Source organism: Syzygium oleosum, unplaced genomic scaffold, assembly GCF_021117445.2.
Source record: "Syzygium oleosum isolate NSW1041296 unplaced genomic scaffold, Sole_v2.1 Sole_v2.02, whole genome shotgun sequence".
Lineage (NCBI taxonomy): Eukaryota > Viridiplantae > Streptophyta > Magnoliopsida > Myrtales > Myrtaceae > Syzygium > Syzygium oleosum.
Window position 1 is genome coordinate 18,135,671 of NW_026607486.1, and position 22,760 is coordinate 18,158,430.

The following is a 22,760-nucleotide window of genomic DNA, read 5'->3' on the forward strand; positions in this document are numbered from 1 at the left end:
ATGTGATTCTTTCAAGTGAGTTGTTAAGAGCTCTGATAATGCGATTCTGTAATTATCCTAAATAGAAGATTATCTTATGTGACAGTCGTATCAATTGACGTTTCGATGTAGCATTTCTTGATTTCATATAATTATGTTAAATTAATATACAAGACGCTTGAAAGCTATAATGGAACAACTCGTCCAATAATTTTTTGTGTCACCCCAAATATCATGCTATAAGCAATGCATGGATTTATCTATGGGTGAATGGCTGCTTTGATGGTATAACAGGGGCCTCATGGTCCCAAAAGACGGAAATGAGCCTATCCACATCAATCTTGCTAGCAATTCTCGAGGCTTTGGCCCGCACTTCATGAAAAGGTGGCGAGAGTAAAGTGGTGTCTCTCAAATTTGAGTTATAGAACAACAGGTTAGACTTGATCAACAGGTTGGTGGTATTGATATATAAAAACTAAACTTTTGTATTTAGGCTAGCCCATGATGTAAAATATGTAATATACTCTTCATATGATGATCGGGCCAAAGAAGGAATTACTTTTCTAAGCCGCTCAAATTGCGCTTCGATTTGGAGGGCTTAACACACCCTTAGACTCGTGATTAGGTCTATGGTAGATAAGTTAACGATTCTAAGATTGATGGACCTGTCCAACTCTTCCGTTTAGATAAGCTTGAGAGCAAATTTTAGGCCCGACTTGGCTTGTGAAAGAATCGAATGGTAGCAGATATTTTGCAAGCTCTGCTCTAAATTTTGGCAGCGCTATACTTTAGAATTCATGCGGGTTCAATTCTACTTTATTTTAGTTACGGCGCTGGACAAGGAACGGCTTGAACGTCATCAGCACCCCGATTGCCACGACCACACTCAAGATGAAGAAGATCATCTGGTTGCCTGCACAAAAGCACGAGTCGTTAAAGTTCCTCAGTCAGTTGAGAGTTCAAGCGCGATCTATCACGGTCACATAGAGTTATTTCTCATCATTGTACATCATGAATCATCTTCATGTAAACACCTTTACTTTTAGCAGATGACAACAGATGAGTTAGTTCTTACCAAAAAAAAAAAAAAAAAACAAATGAGTTAGTCATGGTCATACAAAGAAGGCCAGAGCCGTCATCTCAGAATTGGAAAAGTTTGGTTTACCTGGGAGAAAGGCCGCGTCCAGACGCTTTTGTGACCAAGAGAATCTGCAATAGATTTTGTCCATGGATGAGAACATTAATCAAGTCTACCGTTTAAGCATGCAGAGTAATTGTTTAATTTTCAATAATGAGTTTAATATTATCGACTGCTAATTGTCCCGTCGTAGCAATATAATGAAAACCAACAAAAATCAAGCAAAACTCACATTGCGCCTCCTCCAGCTGGACCAGCAGCCCTGAAGAGAGACATGGCGGTCAATGCAATTCCATTAGCAGCACCTCTCTGATCTTGATCCTGCGATTTCAGATTTAGACATAAGCCAAACCTTCACGAGAAATGTATGAATCGAGGATGTTAATAAAGATCCGTCATGTCGAAGATGATCATTAGAAGCTTACAACGGCTGTGTTTTGCAGAAGGAACAAGCTGGTGAAGACAGAAAGCTTTCGACATGCAAAATTCGACAGTTAAGAGTTAGGTATGAACAGAGATTTTGCTTTTTCTCTTTTCCATACAGAAAAAGTAATGCGAATCATTCCGGGCATCTTAGCTTCATAGCTCGGAGTGTTAGGCATACTCACAGATAGAACATTCTCTGCGATTGATGCGCAATTCAACACTATGGAGAGACTTTGCCCAGTCAGCATGGCTATAAAAGGGTAGCATGACAAGAGCGGTATCTCTAAGACCTGCATTCACACATTTGTGCAGAGGAAGCACAAGGTATTATTGTCCTTTTATTAGATAGACCATGAATAGCACCGAGCAAAAATGATTTTCACAAGCACGTGCTCAAGTTCAAGTTATGAGATATCGAAAACACACCCCACAAATGCGAGCTACCAAAATGGGTCCGAGAAGTCTGTCCAAGTATGGGTATAAACACGTTTGGAAGACGAGAAGGCCGGCACCTGGCAATATAATTCGGCTATCAGCGATCCCCAGCAAATATATTGAACGAGTACCGAGATACTTTCGATCATAATAGACCACCATACTTCTAAGTTTTGAGTAGGCAGAACTCATATCAACACTACAGACCGCCACATCTTGAAGTTTTGTTTGAATTGCAGTTTTAGTGACTACCTTATTGTTTTCTGGAACAGATTTATCTTGACATATAAAGAAGAAACTGAGTATATACCTGAGATGGAAAGAACAGTTCCGACATCTTCAGTCGTGTAACTTAAACCCCCTAATTGCCTAGGGCTGACGGCCCATAGCGAGAAGATCTACAAAGAGAAAATAGCACGCAAAGTCTGATGAGAGGATCGAAATCAAAGACCAAATGCACTTATTTTGGAAACCGGTATGATATGCTGATGCCATTTTATGAACTACTTCGAACTAGGATAGAATTCCAAAGAACAAGTCAACATAAATTTGTCGCGACAACCATTATATCATGACTAGCCAAAGGAATGTCCTCTGCCTACTCCATTGCAGATTACAAGTTCGTGTTCATCAACAATAAAAGAATTTCTGCTCTTCAAGCAACTGTTAATGAAGCACTCGGCACCATGAGTACTGAAATCATTGCACTCTTGATATTAGAATACGGTGAATGAAGAAGAACTGAGAAGGTGCGGAGAGCAGTGCGTGCTATTTTACGTTACCTCCGCATAAGCCGTGTCGTGAAGCGAGAAGACGCAGTACGCCATGATGGCTGACATCAAGGGCCAATTACGAATCAGAGACCTTTTCGGAGCTTTCCCTTCGACTTTTTGCATCTTGCATTTCACACCGGACTCGAGGGATGTGGTCTCCACATCTTTGCGGGACTCATCAAGCTCACTGTTTGCTTGGTGCATATGCAATGTTTCCTGCAAATAAACCAGATTTTCGGGCACTCACAAAGGGCAACAAGCAGTTGCTAATCCTTTCATAGATAAAGTGAAGTAGAGGTAACGTTTGAAGAATGGAAAATAAATATAATATTTCCAATGTCAAGATTGAGAAACATGAACTGAGTTTAGTGAAGTGCATACGGGAAGCCAGCAGGACGCGACACAAACAACCAATGCCAAAAATGAGATGATGAGACAGGGCAGGAAGTAAGGAAATCTGCATTGAAATCAGGAAATCAAATGTTACCGCTCATGTCGATGATCACCTAAATGGATCTGCAATATTAATCTAGAAGAAAGCAACCTCCACTCACCTTCCGAACACTGATTCTTTGGAAAATATCGATGGGAACTTTTCGGCTGGCTGAAGTGAAAAAACAAAAATAGAACAACCAGGAACGTCAGAGGAGCTTGAAAATGAGAGAAGCAATCGCCGCAAGTTTGTCCAAATTGTAATCGCTTTTGGAATACTCAATTTATGCGTCGAGGTGTGATAAATCAGAAGTACCTGGGCAAGATAACCTCCCAAAGCTGGACCGATAATCAATCCTATCCCCCATGCTGTACTAACCTGAGTCCAAAGAGTAACTCTTAGCTTTATGTACTTGGCAGAAAAAAACTAGGAATCTGTATTGAGAGCTCAAAGGTTTTAACAATGGTCAGGCATCTTACGGTTGATACTCCTAGTGCTTGGTACTCCTCACGGAAGATTTCACTTGCATAAGCCTGTTACGAAATTACGAAATACATATATCAGAATGATTGCAAATTTGTGGAACAAAATAAGAAGCGATAGCTTATTTGAGGCTCAAAATAACTTGTGCCTCTATGAATCCCGAAGTTCATAAGCGGCACGAGATCTTACCTTGATCGGAACAAGTAAACCATTTAAACTTCCTAGAAGAAACCTCGTAGCAATGGCCATCCAAAAGTTCACACTTAGGCCGAAGAGAGTGTTGAAGATAACCCTGATATAAATCGAATCATAACAATTAATTGATCATAATAGTCTGAGAAAATTTCTGTCACTGGAAACTGAAAATGAATGGTGATTTCGTACTAACACAACAATTGTTCCCATAATTATGACTGGTTTTCGCCCATAGCGATCCGCCACAATTCCCCAGAAAATCGACGTCAAGCCTCTACCGAACAGGAATGAACAACCTTCCAGATTTCAAGGAGTTTGTTAGTGAAAGGTATAGTGAAAATCAAACCAGGGAGTCTGCAATGAACAGAGATAAGCAACAGGATAATCTCACCTACACAACCGGCATAATATCCGATGTCTTCCTCTCTTGTGGCGATATGGAAATCTCTAATCTGCCATTCGAAATTCATCAAACAAACGAAGATTTCTTGAGTAGAAGAGGCTAAATCATATGCTTCAAGTCATTTACACAATTATCTACCGAGGAAAGTAGCGGGACATATAATCGAGTTTAACCATCCTACGCGACTGCATGCCAACGGCTAATTCTGATGCTTCAAAGTCAGATAAAACAATGTCCACTCAGCTCATACTTGTTTCATTTGCAACAAATGCAAAAAATTTCAGGACTAATTGACCAAGAATAACAATCTGGAGCCTAGAGAGACGATATTGGAGAAAACAGAGCCTGAACCATACAGTTTAGGACACAATATATCTAGTGAAGACGGAACAGTTATGTACACATCATACTTAAAACTCAAGTATAAAATGAAAGAACTTACCATGAAGTAAAGGAATGGGAATAGAGATGCTATTGGCAGCGCTGGAAAGAGAAAGGACAAGACACTGGTCAGTAACATCACAAGTCTAATTAGCTATTAATTATGTGACTACAAGTACATCCAAAAAAAAAAAGTACATCTAGTTAGTAACATCTTTTCAATTTGGCAAATAACTTCTGATTACTGAGCGAATTAACGTCATAGCTGTATTCAATTTTACAATCAGCTGAGTGAAGTAGAACTGCAAGATAAATAATACATCTGGGTTTGCACTCTCCATCACTATGCAATATCGACATCGGCTTAACTTCACATCAACCTCTGAATTATGCCAAACAAATAAACTCTGAAATATCATGTAAATTCGCATCATCCTTATGTCCAGTCACTCAGTAAGTTCAAAGAACCGTGGAAAAAAAATCCAAAAGTTGCCAAAAAGCTTGGGAAAACGATACTGGAAATGCCAAAAGTTTCGTAAGGTGGTGCCAAAAGTTTTTGTCCAATCACTTTAGTGCCACTTTTTAAAAAAAACGATTAGTTAAGTGACAACTCCGATTGGGTTGCCAGAATCAGACGTGGTGATATTTTATTAATTTTCCTGATTGGTGTGACTTGCCTGTGTGCCTAATTAGCATATACACCCTTAAACGATGACATCTGCATGTTTCGCCCCAAATATAAGCCATGTATGACTTTTGGCTAGAATTTGTCGCCCGATGCACTTAAATGATCATTTTTCTCCGATTTTGCACTTAAGTGAGAATCGACGCAAACTTTTGGTACTAAAGTGAGCGTCACACGAGTCTTTTGGCACTTCTAATGTCATTTTCCCCATAAAACTTGTGAACAGCAGTAGTGCTATACATGCTCATTACCGCTGCAAAGCACAACGATCCAGATCGACACAAGCTCGCGGATCGGAAAGCCTCTCCGCGATTCCTTAAGCTTCTCGACTTTGCAGCCGGGGCAATTCTCATAGTAATGCTTCTGCAACAGCGCCTCCTTTTGTTCTTCCACCGCCATTGCTATTAACCTCAACAGAGAGAGCTGAACCCCCGAAATTCAGCTCCTGAGCAAATGAAATAGAGAACCCTTCTTTTCTCACGCGGAAAATCTGCTTCGAGAGAGAATAATCACTAAGCGTTAGTGAAGAACAGTACCACGTAACGTCATATGTGATTCTCCAGTTCAAGGAATATTCCAAGAGTGAGAAGACGTGAAAACGTTAAGATGTTTCACGTTTAAAGATGAAGGTATAGATCGTAACTTCAGATCATTTCATGTAGAAGAAAAGGTTTGAATCACATACCCTGAATGAGAAAAAGAAGAAGATTTTGTATTCTATGATTGAGGGCTTTTTTTTTTTTCTGGCATGTGGGAGAGAAATTATGCAGGAGCTTTATATGGCAGGCCTTTAAAAGGAAGCCATGGAAAACAATGAATCTGGTGAAGGAGGTGATATAGGAAATGTCCAAATGTCGTCATTCCACACGTCATATTTCTCTCGTTTAAGGAAATGTGACAAAATGAGTAAGAACAAAACTGGTGCATATGAATTGAAATCTTCTGGATTTTGCTTATGTCCAGCTACCTACTCAACTTATGATTTGCATTTTATTTGGTCCATGACATTAACTAGCGGTTTAGTGCCCTCGATTTACTATCTAGATTGTAAAGGGGACCTTCTGCCTATAAGAAAATTATCGAGCCTTAGATAGTAAATTATTATTTGTGGTAAATGACTTAATAAAATCATCTAACCATATACACAGAAAGCACATAAAATTAAATGTTACGATAATTTACAACATTGATATACAAATTGATAAGGTCCACATATTAATAGATGCTAAACGAAGTCCCGTATTGAAATAAGCATTCAACGACAAGATGGGAGATACTCGGCCGTCGTCAATCTGAATATTGAAATAATATAAAGTAACGCAGGTATGACAAAAAGGAAACTAAGAAATGATGATGAGGACTGCTTTATTGATGGACTAGGTGCAAATAACACTAATTGTTTGCCGGGAAAATTACAAAAAAAGTCTTCAACCTATTGTATTTGTGCCAATTCAGTCATAAACTTTTCAATTTGGCCAATTCAATCCTAAATCTTTTACAAACCAGCCAATTCAGTCCTTTTGGCCGGCCGGCACTGACGTGGCCGCCGGTCGGCTGACGTGGCGCCGGCCGGCGTCTACGTGGCAATATTTTTAATATTTTTTTATTATTATTTTCGAATTTTTTTCTTTTTTTTTTTCTTTTCCTTCTCCCCCTGGCCTGTCCGGCCAGGGGGGAGGCTTGCCGGCGAGGGCCCAGCTCCGGCAAGGCGAGCTGGGCCCTCGCCGCCGCTGGGCGAGGGCGGAGCTCGCCCAGCCAAGGCAAGCTCTGCCTCGCCGGAGCTGGGCGAGCTCGCCCAGCCATGGCGAGCTCTGCCTCGCCAGATCTGGGCGAGGGCGGAGCTCACTCAGCCAAGGCGAGCTCCGCCTCGCCCAAATCTGGCGAGGCGGAGCTTGCCAAGCCATGGCGAGCTCCGCCTCGCCCAGCTCGGGCGAGGGCGGAGGTCGCCCGGCCCATGGCGAGCTCCGCCTCGCCGAGATCCGGGCGAGGCGGAGCTCGCCCATCCATGGCGAGCCGGGCCCTCGCCGCTCGCCCGGCTTGCCATGGCCGGGCGAGCTCCGCCTCGCCCAGATCCGGCGAGGCGGAGCTCGCCATGGCGAGGCGAGCTCCGCCTCGCCGGGCCGGGCGAGGCTCGCCCGGCGGCGAGGGCCCGGCTCGCCATGGTCGGGCGAGCCTCGCCTAGCTCCGGCGAGGCGGAGCTCGCCTTGGCTAGGCGAGCTCCGCCCTCGCCCAGCGGCGACGAGGGCCCAGCTCGCCTCGCCGGAGCTGGGCCCTAGCCGGCGAGCCTCCCCCCTGGCGAGACAGGCCAAGGGGAGAAGGAAAAGAAAAAAAAAAGAAAGAAAAAAAAAGAAAATAATAAAAAAAAATTAAAATATTACCACGTGAACGCCGGCCAGCGCCCCGGCGGCCACGTCAGCGCCGGCCGGCCAAAAGGACTGAATTGGTTGGTTTGCAAAAGGTTTAGGACTGAATTGGCCAAATTGAAAGGTTTAGGACTGAATTGGCACAAATACAATAGGTTGAGGACTTTTTTGGTAATTTTCCCATTGTTTGCCCATATATTTTTTGCTAATTGTGGGAGACATGATCATTTGCAATCAAAATAATAGGGATCGGTCCAAAATCTGGAAAAAGGAAACGGTAAATAAAATTCTCAAATTTTATAAAGAAATGGGTTATTCAAATAGGTTGATAATCTATTTTACGAAAATATTTAATACATTAATTTTTGAATTTTTTTTCTTATTCGAAATATAAGTACCTTGACGAAGGACAATGCTCGACATAATATTTCAAATAAAATTGACCTATCTTGAATAGTGATTTTTGAGAAAACAGGTTTACAATTGGCATATGAAAACTAGTTTTGATGTTAGTGTAATTCGAGTAAAATAAATTTTACATTAATGGTGGTCCATAGGGGTGATTGGTTCCGGGGTGAAAACCGCCCACCCTGAAATCGGGAACCCTCTACTAAGGACTGGTTCCGAAAAATTGGAATCGGGAACTGGTCTAAATGTCTCCAACAAAATCATGACATTCTACACAAGTGAACATAAAAAGATGTCTTCAAAGGACGATACGGAATATGCATCCCTAATTCCATTTAGGATGAAAGAAACCATGTTGTGCTTACATAAGAACTAAAAAATGGGAGGAGCTACAAGGCGAGAGACGGAGAGGTAATGAGCACGAACATACTCATTATTGATTACGATGCTGCAAATCAAAGTCTCTTACCAAATGGAGATAAATCTCCACGAAGGGAGAAATTTTCTATCGCACTAGAATGCAAAAGTTATAAGCAACAAAGTCAATTGTACGATTTTGAGAGTTTTGACTTATGATGATGAAGTAGGCAACGACAAGGAGAAACCCCGAGGGACCAAAGGCACGCTAGGTGAGAGTCCCCAAGAGGAAAGCCGCTCCGATGTCGGACACGGAGAGGCCGACGACAAAGATCAGGAGGTTACTAAAGACGGCGGACTTCCACGAGGGAGGGGTTGACTGGATTAGGGTCGGGGCATCCAAGAGAGCTCCTTGTGCCGGCTTCGTGTTTGGCGCGCGTCACCGTATGGGAGGGTCGAGGTTTGAGATGGAGATTCAAGATGAATGGTGGTTTCTAGAGAATCGACAAGGAGAGGAAGAAGCAAGACGGAGGAACTACAAGGGATTTAGAACGAAGGAGGAGAGTTGACAAAGAAGACATATTTGATAGGTTTTTAAGTGGCCTGCGAAGCAACTGTGATGAGTGAGGCGAGAGACAGAGAGAAACGGGTAGGAAACTAAGATTTTCATTTGAAAACATAAATTTTTTTAGATATATATGTATTGGTTTGGTCCGGGTGGGTGGTACCGTACTTGAAATCGGGAACTAGATCAATACTCACCGATTCTAGTAAATTGAAATTGGGAATTGGATCGGTCCCCATGAGAACCACCGGTTCGGTCTGGTTATGGATGGTCTGGGCTGTTCCCGATTCTTTTGCACACTTTCGTGGCCCATAGATAAAAATTTTTGTTGACAACCTATAAAATAACAATCTTTAAAGGGTTAATACCATGAAGATCCCCAAAAACACCTGTGATAAATTTATTCAAAATAATATTTTAATCACGAAAAACATCAAATCGGTACACTTATGACAAATTTATTAATCATAAAAATCCTAAACTTGTATATATGTGATAAATATACCACAAACTAATTTTTTGATTAAAAAAATTTTAAATTAGTATATTTGTGATAAACTTATCTTTAGTTAGTTTTCGTCATATTTTATCGTTAATTTTGTTAATGTGAATGACATATGGTGATGTTATATGTTGACGTGATAAGTCTAGATGAAATTATGAATTTTTTGTGGTACTAATGAATTTTAAAATACCACCAGCAACATGAGAGAATTATAATGAACAAGGGCAAAAGGTCAGCACAGACATGACTAGTACGAGGTCGCAGACATTCATTCCCTAAACGACAGAAACTTGGAAAGAAAAAAGTTATGAAATATGGTCCTTTTGGAATTATATACGGGGATAGATAGATGCGATCTAGTGCCCTTCGCTTGAATTAATGTATGTGCCATCACAAGTCACTTCATCTGTCGTTTTTGACGTCGTACAATCACAGGAAAAAGGACCAATGAAGGGTTCCAACGTCATTGTGGCAACAATACATGATTGAAAACTCTGGTCACATTCGGAGGACACGACCTTGACTATTTTGAAAGAGTTTTTTAGTACCAAAACAACAATTCCTGCGGCAATTTTTAAGTAAAAATAGTATAAAATTCGGTTAGAAAGGGTTGAAAGAGATTAAATTGTCGTCTTGATCTTAGCCAGAATGGTCAAGAACAAGAGCTTTGGTGATAAAATTTCCACTCCAGATGAAGTTTTGTTGTGGCCGGAGACAAAAATCCATTTTGGAATAGTAACTAAGGAGAAGAGGTTGGAATCCTATTAGGGGGCTCGTGTTGTTAGGACACTTGCAGAGCCCACAATATAAAAGCAATAGTTGGAAGATTTGAGTGCACATCAATCCAACAAACATCGGTCATTTCGTTGGATCACATGTATTTTACATGAGATCCAAATAATTCAACAACCAGGATTGGTCGGGGCCAAATATTCCCGAAGAATCCAAGAACAACAAGTTTGTCACGAGAAGGTCCACTGCAATTATTATCAAAATTAAGTTGGACATGTGTGATGTCCGCAACTTGTAACTCGCATGATATAGGGGAAAATAACACCATCAAGTTCTAAACCTATTGTATGGATATTAATATAGTCCTAAATATTTTTAATTTAGTCTTAAACACTTACGTAAAATTTCAATGTAGTCCTTCTAATCAAGTTTCGTTCAAAATCGCTAATGTGGTAGTTCAATTATCGACGGTGATTCTACATGGCACACTACCATGTTAGTAATTTTCGGTAAAAATTGATCGGAAAGACTGAATTGGAATTTTGTGCAAAGATTTAGGATTAAATTGGCAAAATTAAAACTTTTAAGATTGAATTGGCATGTATGCAACAGGTTATGGACTGATTGGACAATTTCCAATATAGAAATAGTTTAAGGAAATTTTCCCGAATCAGGAGTGAAGAAAAATATAACCTTTGTATACATAATTGTATATTTAGGGAGGGGAGGGAGCGGGGCATAATGAAACAATCGGACCATAAGGATTGTGATTGGTAATATGCATAACGTTGCTATTGTCTATTAATAGCAACAAAGTACACTACAACACAAGTATACTGCAATAGTGAGATTGATTCATACATTCAAGGAAAACTAAAAATGAAACATATTTTTTCTTTTTATGATAACACGATCACGGCTTTCATTCGCAAAATGATTAACTTTGGATGGGTTTCTTTCAAAGAGTTCCTAGTATACGCTTCAGTAGTTTACCTGAATGGAAGAGTATCTTATGTGAGAGTTATATCGCATGACATTTTCATGTGACATTTCTCGGGCATATAATTTTATTAAATTTATAAACGAAATGCTTGAAAACTATAATGGACACAATTCATCAAATAATTCTTCGTGCAATGTCAATATGTCACTTGATATAAGCAATGCATGGACTTGTCTATTGTTGAATGGCTGCTTTGATGGTATAATATGGGCCTTGTAGCCCAAAAAGATGGGAATAGGCCCATTCAAATCGATCTTGCAAGCGATTCTCGAGACTTTAACCTGGATTTCATGAAAATATAGTGACAGTGAGGGGTACCTCTAAAATTAAGTAACTGAACAATGGACTAGACTTGATCAACAGGCAGTCAACGTTGATATAGCGAACCCAAACTTTTGTATATAGGTTCGACCACGACGTAAGATATGTAATATACTCTTCATATGATGATTGGGCTAATGATGGAATTACTTCCCTAAGCTACTCAAATTGTGCTTAGGATCTGGAGAGCCTGACACACCCCTAGACCCATGCCGAGATGGATGGACCTGTCCAACTCTTCCATTTGGATGAGCTTGCGAACAAGTTTCAGGCCGGACTCAGCTTGTGAAAGAATCCAATGGCAGCTAATGTTTTGCAAGCCCTGCTTTAGTTTTTGCAGCCCTATACTTAGAATCCATGCGGGTTCAACTCTGCTTTCATTTAATCACGGCGCTGGACAAGGAACGGCTTGAAAGTCATCAGCACCCCGATTGCCACGACCACATTCAAGATGAAGAAGATCATCTGGTTGCCTGCACATAGGCACAGGATCGTTAAAGTTCCTTAGTCAGCTAGGAGCTCAAGTGCGGTCTATCAAGATCCCATAGACTTATATCTCATCCTTGTACATCATGAATGGGTGCATATACACATCTTCATGTCAACAAATTTTCTTTTGGCAGATGACAGCAGATGTATTAGTCATGGGTATACAAAGAAGGCCAGAGCTGTCATCTTGGAATTGGAAATGTTCAGTTTACCTGGGAGAAAGGCCGCGTCCTGACGCTTCTGTGTCCAAGAGAATCTGCGAAAGATTTTGTCCATGGATGAGAACATTAATCAAGTCTACCCTTTAAGCATGCAGAGTAATTGTTTGTTTGCATTAACGAGTTTAATATTATCTACTGCTAATTGTCCCGTCGTAGTGATATAATGAAATCGAACAAAAATTAAGTGGAACTCACATTGCGCCTCCTCCAGCTGGACCGGCCGCCTTGAAGAGAGACATGGCGGTCATTGCGATTCCATTAGCAGCCCCTCTCTGATCTTGATCCTGCGATTTCAGATTCGAACTTAAGCCAAACCTTCATGAGAGAGGTCTGTATTCGAGGATGTTAATAAAGATCAGACACGTCAAAGATGATCATTAGAAACTTACAACGGCTTTGTTTTGCAGAAGGAACAAGCCGGTGAAGACGGAAAGCTTCGACATGCAAAATTCGATAGTTAGAATTAGGTATGAACAGAGATTTTGCCTTTTCTCTTTTCCATACAGAAAAAGTAATGCGAATGTTTTTTGTGCATATTAGCTTCATATATTAGCATAGAGTGTAAGGCATACTCACAGAAAGGACATTTTTCGCAACTGATGCGCAATTCAACACTATGGAGAGACTTAGCCCGGTCAGCATGGCTATAAAAGGGTAGCTTGACAAGAGTGGTATCGACAAGACCTGCATTCACGAATTTGTGCGAAGCAAACGCGGGGGATTATTCTTCTTTTTATCAGATAGACCATGAATAGCAGCGAGAAAAAATGTTTTCCACAAGTACATGCTCGAGTTCTAGTTATTAGATGTCGAAAACATACCCCACAAATGCGAGCTACCAAAATGGGGCCAAGAAGTCTGTCCAAGTATGGGTATAAACATGTTTGGAAGACGAGAAGGCCGGCACCTGGTAGTAGAATTCGGCAATCAGCAATCCCGGCAAATATATTCAACAAGTACAGAGATACGCTCAATGATAATAGACCACCATACTTCTAAGTTTCGAATAGGCAGAACTCATATCAACAATAGGAACTGCCACATCTCGAAGTTTCATTTGAATTGCAGTTTTAGAGACTACCTTGTTGTTTTCCTGAACGATTTATCTTGACATATAAGGAAAACTGGAGCATATACCTGAGATGGAAAGAACAGTTCCAACATCTTCAGTCGTGTAGCTTAAACCCCCTAATCGCCTAGGGCTTACGGCCCAAAGCGAGAAGATCTACAAAGAGAAAATAGCATGGAAAGGCTAATGAGAGGATCGAAATCAAAGACAAAATGAACTTATTTTGGAAACCAGCATGATATGCTGATGCCATATTATGAACTACTTCGAACTAGGATAGAATTCCAAAGAACAAGTCAAAATAATATTTTCGCGACAACCATTAAATCATGACTTGCCAAAGGAATATCTTCTGCCTACTGCATTGCAGATTACAAGTTTGTGTTGGTCAACAATAAAACAACTGAGAAGGTGAATGAAGAAGAACTTATGGTATTAGAATACGGTGAATGAAGAGGAACTGAGAAGGTGTGGTAGAGATGTGCGTTCTATTTTACGTTACCTCTGAGTAAGCCATGTCATGAAGCGAGAAGACGCAGTACGCCAGGATGGCCGACATCAAGGGCCAATTACGAATCAGAGACCTTTTCGGAGCTTCTGTTTCGACCTTTTGTGTCTTGCATTTCACACCAGACTCGAGGGATACGGTCTCCACATCTTTTCTAGACTCATCATGCTCGCAATATCCGTGGTGCATATGCAATGTTTCCTGCAATAAAACCAGACAATAGAGCGCAACAAGCAGTTGCCAAACCTTTCAAATATAAAGTCATGCAGAGATAATGTCTGATGAAAGGACAAAAACCAAATATTTTCAATATCAAGAATGAGAAACATGAACTGAGTTTAGCGAAGTGCATACCGGAAGCCAGCAGGATCCGATAGAAACTACCAATGCAAAAAGTGAGATGGTGAGACAGGGCAAGAAGTAGGGAAATCTGCATCCAAACCAAGAAATCAAATGGTTAAAGCTCGTGTGGATGATCACTTGATAGGATCTGCAATATTAATTTAGAAGAAAGCAACTTCACTCACTTTCCGAACACTGATTCTTTGGAAAATATCGAGGGGTACTTTTCTGCGGGCTGAAGTGAAAGAAAAAATAGAACAACCAGGAACATCAGAGAAGCATGAAAATGAGGGAAGCAATCGCTGCAAGTGTGTCCGAATTATCATCAGTTTTGGAATACTCAATTTATGCGTCGAGATTTGGTAAATCAGAAGTACCTGGGCAAGATAACCTCCCAGAGCTGGACCGATAATCAATCCTATCCCCCATGCTGTACTAACCTGAGTCCAAAGAGTAACTCTTAGCTTCATGTACTTGGCAGAAAAAAACTAGGAATCTGTATTGAGAGCTCAAAGGTTTTGACAAAGGTCAGATATCTTACAGTCGATACTCCTAGCGCTTGGTACTCCTCACGGAATATTTCGCTCGCATAAGCCTATTATGAAATTATAAAATAGATATATCAGAATGATAGCAAATTCATGGAACAAAATAGGAGGGATAGCTTATTTGAGGCTCAAAATAACTTGTGCCACAACGACTCCCAAAATTCATAAGCGGTACAAGATCTTACCTTGATCGGTCCGAGTAAACCATTTAAACTTCCTAGAAGAAACCTCGTAGCAATGGCCATCCAAAAGTTCACACTTAGGCCGAAGAGAGTGTTGAAGATAACCCTGATATAAATCGAATCATGACATTTAATTGATTGTAACCATTCGAGAAATTTTTTGTCACTTGGAAACTGAAAATGAATGGTGATCTTGTACTAACACAACGATTGTTCCCATAATTATGACTGGTTTTCGCCCGTAACGATCCGCCACAATTCCCCAAAAAATCGATGTTAAGGCTCTACCGAATAGGAATGAACAACCTTCCAGTTTTCAAGGAGTTTGTCAGAGAAAGGTCTAGTCAAAATCAAACCAGGGAGTCTGCAATGAGCAGAGATAAGCAACAGGCTAATCTCACCTACACAACCGGCATAATACCCGATGTCTTCCTCTCTTGTGGCGATATGGAAATCTCTAACCTGCCATTCGAAATTCAACAAACAAACGGAGATTTATTGAGTAGAAGAGGCTAAATCATATGTTTCAAGTCATTTACACAATTATCTACCAAGGAAAGTAGAGGGACTTTTAATCGAGTTTAACCATCCTACGCGACTGCATGCCAACGGCTAATCTAACACTTCAAAGTCAGATAAAAATATGTTCACTTCGCTCATACTCGTTTCATTTGCAACAAATGCAAAAATTTTCAGGACTAATTGACCAAGAATAACAATCTGGAGCCTTTAGAGAAAACGGAGCCCAAACCATACAGTTCAGGACACAATATCTCGTGTAGACAGAACGATTATATACACATCACACTTAAAACTCCAGTATAAAAATGTAAGAACTTACCATGAAATAAAGGAATGGGAATAGAGATGATATTGGCAGTGCTGGAAAGAGAAAGGACAAACACAGGTCAGTAACATCATAAGTCTAACTAGCTATTATTTATGTGACTACGAGTACATCTTGTTAGTACATCTTTTCCAATTGGCAAATAGCTTCTGATTACTGAACTAATTTAATCGTTGCTATATGAAATTTTACAATCAGCTAAGTGGACTAATACTGCCAGAGATATAATACATCCGGGTTTATCGGCTTAACTTCAGATCAACAACTGAATTATTCCAAACAAATTAACTCCGAAATATCATGTAAATTCGCGTTGTCCTTATGTCCAGTCACTCGGTAAGTTTAGTGAGCCCAGAAAAAAAAAATCCAAAAGTTGACAGAAAGCTTATGCACAACAATAGGGCTATACATGCCCATTACCGTTGCAGAGCACAACAATCCAGATTGACACGAGCTCGCGGATCGGCAAGCCTCTCCGCGATTCCTTAAGCTTCTCGACTTTGCAGCCGGGGCAATTCTCATAGTAATGCCTTTGCAACAACGCCTCCTTGTGTTCTTCCACCGCCATTGCTATTAACCTCAGCAGATAGAGCTGAACCCTCGAAATTCAGCTCCTGAATAAATGAAATAGAGAACCCCTCTTTTCTCACGCACAAAATCTGCTTCGAGAGAGAATAACCGCAAAGCGTTAGTGAAGAACTGAACCGCGGAACATCATATATGATTCTCCAGTTCAAGGCATATTCCAAGAGGGAGAAGACCTGAAAACGTTAAGATGCTTCATGTTTAAAGCCGAAAATATAGATTGTAACTTCAGATCATTTCCTGTGGAAAAAAAAAAGGTTTGGATCACATACCCTGAATGAAAAAAGAAGAAGATTGTGTAATCTATAAATGAGGGGTTTGTGCTTTCTGCATGAGGGAGTGAAATTATACAGGAGCTTTGTATGGTTGGCTTTTAAAGGGAAGCCATGGAAAACAATCGATCTGGTGAAGGTGAAGGAGGTGATTAAGGAATGTGTGAACCAACTTGTTCCAAATGCTGTCATCGCACACGTCAGTTTTCTCTCGTTTAAGCAAATAAGACACTGTGAATAAGAACAAAGCTGGTGACATACGAATTGAAATCCTCTGGATTTTGTCTTTTCAACATTAATGTCCAGCCTCTGACCAAAAAAAAAAACATTAATGTCCAGCCACCTACTCAAATTTTGGTTTGCATTGTATTTAGTCCATGATATTAAATAGCGGTTTAGTGCCCTTGATTTACTATCTAGAGGGGGCTTTCTGGTTATCAAAAAAATTATCGAGCTTTTATGTAGGGTAATGACCTAGCAAATATCTAACCGGATACGCAGAAAGCACATAAAATTAAATATTACGATAATTTACAAAATTGATATATGAGATATGCTGAACAAGGTCCCTATTGAAATGCGCATCCAACAACAAGGACACTCCGCCGTTGTGAAGCTGAATATTGGAATAATAAAAGGTGACGGCGATGTGACAAAGAGGAAACAAAGATGATGACGAGGATTGCTTTATTTACGGAATAGGTGCAAATAACACTAGCCGTTTGCCCATAGAACAGGCTAACCTGGAAGACGCCATCATTTGCAGTCAAATAACTAGGAATCCGTCCAAAATCCCCGAAAAAGCAAACTGCAAATAGAACTCTCAAATCTCCCGAAGAAATAAATTATTCAGAGATATCAATAATATATTTTACGGAAACATTTAATACATAAAGATTTGAATTTTTTTTTCTTATTCGAATGGAGGACGATGCTCGACAAAATATTTCAAATAAAACTGACCTGTCTTGAATAGTGATTTTTGAAAAAACATGCTTACAAGTGGCATATGAAACTAGTTTTGACGATAGTGTCATTCGAGTTTAATAAAGAAAAATTTTCGTAGACAGCCTACAAAATAACAATTTTTAAAAGACTGGACAGCAACAGGGACATGACGACTAGTACAACTGTACAAGGTCACAGACATTCATTCCCTAAACGACAGAAACTTGGAAAGAAAGAGAAATGAAATATGGTCCATTTGGAATTTCGGGAGAGAATGGATGCGATCTACGGCACGGCTCTTGAATTTATGCATGGGGTATCATATAAGTCAATTCATCCGTCGTTTTTTATGTTCATTCACATGAAAAAGGACGAAAAAAGAGTTCCAAAATTATTGTGGCAACAATACATGATTGAAAACTATGATTCTTGTCCGGTCAAAATTAGATTGTCAACAAAATATCTTTCATTGAAATTCATTTTTCAATTTTTATCAAGTGAAGATGGATTTTGAGGCGATTCTAGACATGAGTTGTATCAATGGAATATAGGAAACAAATATGCTTCAACGGAATTTAATCAACGATGAAGCCCGATGACATAAAAAGCTTTGCCGGAATTTAATTGATGATAAATTGCGAAGGCAAAGATGCAACATTGGAATTTAATTGACGACGAAGATATGAAAAGTTTAACTAAAATACACGCCGAAATTTAATTAAGGATGAGATATCTGAAACTACGACTAAAGTACGGGAATTGAAAGATATTTAAATTATAGAAAAGATAAATTGCAAAAAAGTAAAGATAAAGATAAATTTGCGAGAACGTTGAGTTCTTTAATTGATTTATGGGACTTTTTAATAAGAGTATGATGTGGCTTATTATAGCTCACGATTGATGGTTTCATATGGCAGTTACAATTTTAGAATTCAAATAACAAACAACTTTCTAATGGCAATTACAAGAAGTTGTGTTATCCACTAATTCTTATTATCTAGAACAAATATCCACAAGAAGTTATAAAATCCTTAAATTAGTGACAACAAAACATAACTACGCAGTAGTTACGCCTTCATGTTGATTGCTCGTTGTTGGTAACTTTGTCTATCAACTTCTCAAGTCTTGATAAATGCTCTCATCAATAATTGATGTTGTCGATGACTTCCTTAGCGAGTTAAATTCCCTTCAAATTGTCGATTGTTCTGTTCATTATTGATCACATTATGCTCTTATCGATTAAGTCTGATACTTGTTGATAATAACCAAAAGTTGGTCATTTTTGGGTGTTAACATATGCCCCCTTTAAAAGAATTGAATGTATGAATCATTAGATTCTTTTAAATTAGATAATCAGGAGTCATCATGTGCTCCCTTGTCATTGGCAATTTTATCTTGCTTAGATTCATCATCTGACATGTTTTTCCACAAAAAGTCACATTTTGTGTAAAGTCTTAATGTGGTACTCAATCTTCGTCCTTAAGTAATTGCTCATATTTAGACACTTGAGTTGCCAACTGAAATAAATTGGCAAAGTTTTGGCCTTCAAATTTTTCATTGAGATAGAATTTCAATCATTGAAAGCCATATTTGCGAATTCTTTCTCTAAGAGTGAAGCAAGGCATTTATTTTTAGCCTTTTCAAATTAAGCAACAAACTAGTCGACCGACTATATTGTATTGATCGAATGTAGCCATATAGCAATTGTTACCTTAGGTATTGTTCTATAAAATTGAGAAGGGAATTTTATCTTCATCTCTACCCAATTACACACTAAATTAGGAGATAAATCAATGTACTAGGTAAAAGCGATTTTCGACAAAAACAAAGGAAATAACCTATGTCTTAAAAACCCATTTGTCCATGCTTCTCCGCACTAGGCTATAAATCGACCGATGTATTCAATAGTCGATTGTTCATGTATGCCTATAAAAATGGCAAATTCAGGGATTTCAAAGCCTCTTGAAAAACGCTAATTATCGACCCATTCAGGATGTGATTTTTCTACAAACGGGTATGATAATACCTCTGTCTAACCCTAATCGTTGTCAAATTTCTTTAACAAACTGTGCTAGGTTCAATTGTGGATTTGGTTGGTCATTTTACCTGTGAGCGATAACGCTGGTCTTGTTAGATTATCAACATTAATCAGCATGTTAGGCCTAATAGGATTATTCACACTGGGTGGAACTGGCCTTATATCTTCAACATTTAGCAATTGATCGGCTTGTTGGCCAGTTTGATTTACCAAATTATTGTTGCCAATTTGGTTCTTTTGACCAACATCAGCCTGATTATTCTCATCATTATGAAATTGATTAGAAGATTAAGGCCTTTGCATAATTCTTATAGGGGGTTGACTACTCTGACTAACATTATTGACATTAGTAAATGAAGAGGGATTAGGGGTGCACCCTGTTACCACTAGATTGAATAGTGATGGTTGATTAATGATCCGCTGCTCTTCGAACAATCTTGACCAACATACAGGGGTTTGGTGCAACTTCTCTTGATTGTTCGTTTGTGAGGCGTTGGAGAATGTTTGCCCCATCATGTTGGCCTTCTTCTACCGCTCGGTTAACTGCTGAAGATTCGGAGTGCGCAGCCTGATCACTGCCATTGGGATTGTTACCCGCAACATTGTCAGAATATGGATGATTCCTTTCTCGCCATTATTAATCCTCAAATCAAACCACAAGACATCCTACCGGGCATGTCAAAAAGATGTTTCGCCGAAATTGGATCATCAACAGAATATCTTTCACTGAAATTCATTCTTCGGTTTCATATTCGAACATCGAGACATGACAATTATCACGATTCCATTAGCAGCTTCTCTCTTATCTTAATCCTGCAATTTCAAATTCGGATGTAAGCCACGTATTCGAGGATATTAATAAAGGTCAGACTCGTCGAAGATGATCATTTGAAGCTTACCAAGGCTTTCTTTTGCAGAATGAAACAAGCCGGTGTAGACAGAAAGACGTCGACATGCAAAATTCGACAGTTAGAATTTGGTATGAACAAAGGTTCTGCTTGTTCCTTCCCATACAGAAACAGTAATTCTAATCATTTACGTGCATATTAGCTTCATACATAAGCTCAGAGTGTAAGGCATACTCACAGATAGAACATTCTTCACGAGTGATGCGCAATTCAACACTGTGGAGAGACTTAGCCCGGTCAGCATGGCTATAAATGGATAGCTTGACAAGAGGGCTATCGATAAGACCTGCACTCAAGCATTTGTGCGAAGGAAGCACGAGGGATTATTGTCTTTTCATCAGATAGATCGTGTTTAGCTGGAGATATAGTATCCAGAAAATATATTTTTCACACGCTCGTGATTGAGTTCAAGTTACGAGTTGTCGAAAAACATACCCCACAAATGTGAGCTACCAAAACGGGGCCGAGAAGTCTGTCCACGCATGGGTATAAACACATATGGAAGACGAGAAGGCCGGCACCCAGCAGGAAAATTTGGTACTAAGCGATCCCCGGCAAATATATTGAATGAGTATAGAGATACGTTAAATGATAATAAACCGGCATACTTCTAAGTTTCGAATGGGCAGAACGCATATCAATGAATACAGACCACCACATCTCGAAGTTTAGTTTGAGTTGCAGTTTCAGTGACTACCTCGTTGTTTTCCTGAACGAAGTCTTGAAATATAAGAAAGAAACTGTAGTATATACCAAAGATGGAAAGAAACTGTAGTATAAACCCCCGTAGCGCCTAAAGCTTACGGCCCATAGCGAGAAGATCTACAAAGAGAAAGTAGCATGGAAAGGCTATTGGGAGAACCGAACTAAAAGAGAAAATGAACTTATTTGGAAACCGGCACGATATGCTGATACCACATTCCGATTAACTACTGCGAACTAGGATAAATTCCAAAGAGCCAGCCAAAGTAATTTTCTCTCGACATCCATTAAATCTTAACTAGCCAAAGGAATGACCTCTAGATCTGACTGCTCCATTGCAGATTACAAGTTCCTGTTCGTCCACAATAAAACAATTTTAGCTCTTTAAGCGATTGTCGATTGAGCACTCGGCATCATGAGTACTGAAATCATTCACTCGTGACAGTAGAATATGGTGAATGAAGAAGAACTGAGGTGTGGTAAAGAAAAGAGCGACATTTTACGTTACCTCCGAGGAAGCCATGTTGTGGAGCGAGAAGACACACAACGTAAACATGGCCGACATCAAAGGCCAATTACGAATCAGATACTTATTCGGAGCTTTCCCTTTGACATTTTACATCTTGCGTTTCACCCTGGACTGTGGGGATGCGGTCTTCACATCTTCGCGAGACTCATCAAGCTCAGAAAAGACCAAACTAAGCGTGAGGGGGAGTATTGAAATATAAATATTAAACCACACCTTTATCTAACAGCTTAAACTTTTAGAACAGTTGGCAGTGGTCCCATAAAATCTCGCATAGTATCAGAGCTGCAGGTCCTGAGTTTGAATTTTTCCAGGCCCCATTTGCTTTGCTTCCCCAATTAAATATGTCCATGCTTAGTACTACGTAAAAAGACCAAGCTAAGTATGAGGGGGAGTAATAGAATATAAATATTAAATCACACATTTATCTAACGGCTTAAGCTTTTAAAATAGTTGGCAGTGGTCCCATAAAATCTCACACTCACTATTTGCAGGGTGCATATGCAATGTTTCCTGCAATACGACCAGATTTTGAGGCACTTATAAAGCGCAACAAGCAATTGCCAATCCTTTCATATATAAAGTGAAGTAGAGGTAATGTTTGAAGAAAGGAAAATAAATATCTTTTCAATGTCAAGGATGAAAAACATGAAGTGAGTTTAGTGAAGTGCATACCGGAAGCCAGCAGGACGCGACAGAAACAACCAATGGGAAAAACGAGATGGTAAGACAGGGCAGAAAGTAGGGAAATCTGCATCGAAATCAGGATATCAAATGCGACCGCTCATGTCGATGATCACTTAAAAGGATCTGCAATATCAATCTAAACGAAAGCAACTTCCACTCACCTTCTGAACATTGATGCTTTGGAAATTATCGATGGGAACTTTTCCACGGGCTGAAGCGCATCTAAATAGAACACCGGCAGCATCAGAGGAGCATGAAAGATGAGAAGTATTTCGCACCCGTGTGTCCGAATTATCATCGCTT

General features: G+C 39.7%; 2 protein-coding genes across 3 annotated transcripts; both read right to left on the minus strand.

The window, feature by feature from the left end:
• Positions 1 to 446: 446 nt before the first annotated feature.
• Positions 447 to 16,779, minus strand: LOC130134425 (protein ZINC INDUCED FACILITATOR-LIKE 1-like). The gene is made up of 18 exons (XM_056308486.1): positions 16,649 to 16,779; positions 5,583 to 5,821; positions 4,708 to 4,748; positions 4,254 to 4,314; positions 4,056 to 4,158; positions 3,857 to 3,959; positions 3,664 to 3,717; positions 3,500 to 3,562; positions 3,306 to 3,355; positions 3,133 to 3,208; positions 2,761 to 2,967; positions 2,289 to 2,376; positions 1,970 to 2,055; positions 1,726 to 1,833; positions 1,543 to 1,587; positions 1,350 to 1,438; positions 1,145 to 1,188; positions 447 to 892 (listed from the first exon to the last, which is right to left on the minus strand). Exons 2-18 carry the CDS (start codon positions 5,728 to 5,730, stop codon positions 801 to 803), a joined length of 1,458 nt encoding a protein of 485 aa, XP_056164461.1. The 5' UTR covers positions 5,731 to 5,821; positions 16,649 to 16,779; the 3' UTR covers positions 447 to 800.
• LOC115662081 (protein ZINC INDUCED FACILITATOR-LIKE 1-like) lies at positions 11,530 to 16,779 on the minus strand. Of its 2 annotated transcripts, none has more exons than XM_030584262.2 (18): positions 16,649 to 16,779; positions 16,212 to 16,552; positions 15,786 to 15,826; positions 15,346 to 15,406; positions 15,148 to 15,250; positions 14,948 to 15,050; positions 14,756 to 14,809; positions 14,592 to 14,654; positions 14,400 to 14,449; positions 14,227 to 14,302; positions 13,867 to 14,073; positions 13,433 to 13,520; positions 13,117 to 13,202; positions 12,872 to 12,979; positions 12,685 to 12,729; positions 12,491 to 12,579; positions 12,287 to 12,330; positions 11,530 to 12,058 (listed from the first exon to the last, which is right to left on the minus strand). In XM_030584262.2, the coding sequence occupies exons 2-18, from the start codon at positions 16,357 to 16,359 to the stop codon at positions 11,967 to 11,969; spliced, it is 1,458 nt and encodes a 485-aa protein (XP_030440122.1). In that variant the 5' UTR covers positions 16,360 to 16,552; positions 16,649 to 16,779; the 3' UTR covers positions 11,530 to 11,966. The 2 variants fall into 2 exon arrangements, with proteins under 2 accessions (XP_030440122.1, XP_030440120.1); XM_030584260.2 differs by having other exon boundaries at positions 16,212 to 16,450; positions 16,649 to 16,771.
• Positions 16,780 to 22,760: the final 5,981 nt, after the last annotated feature.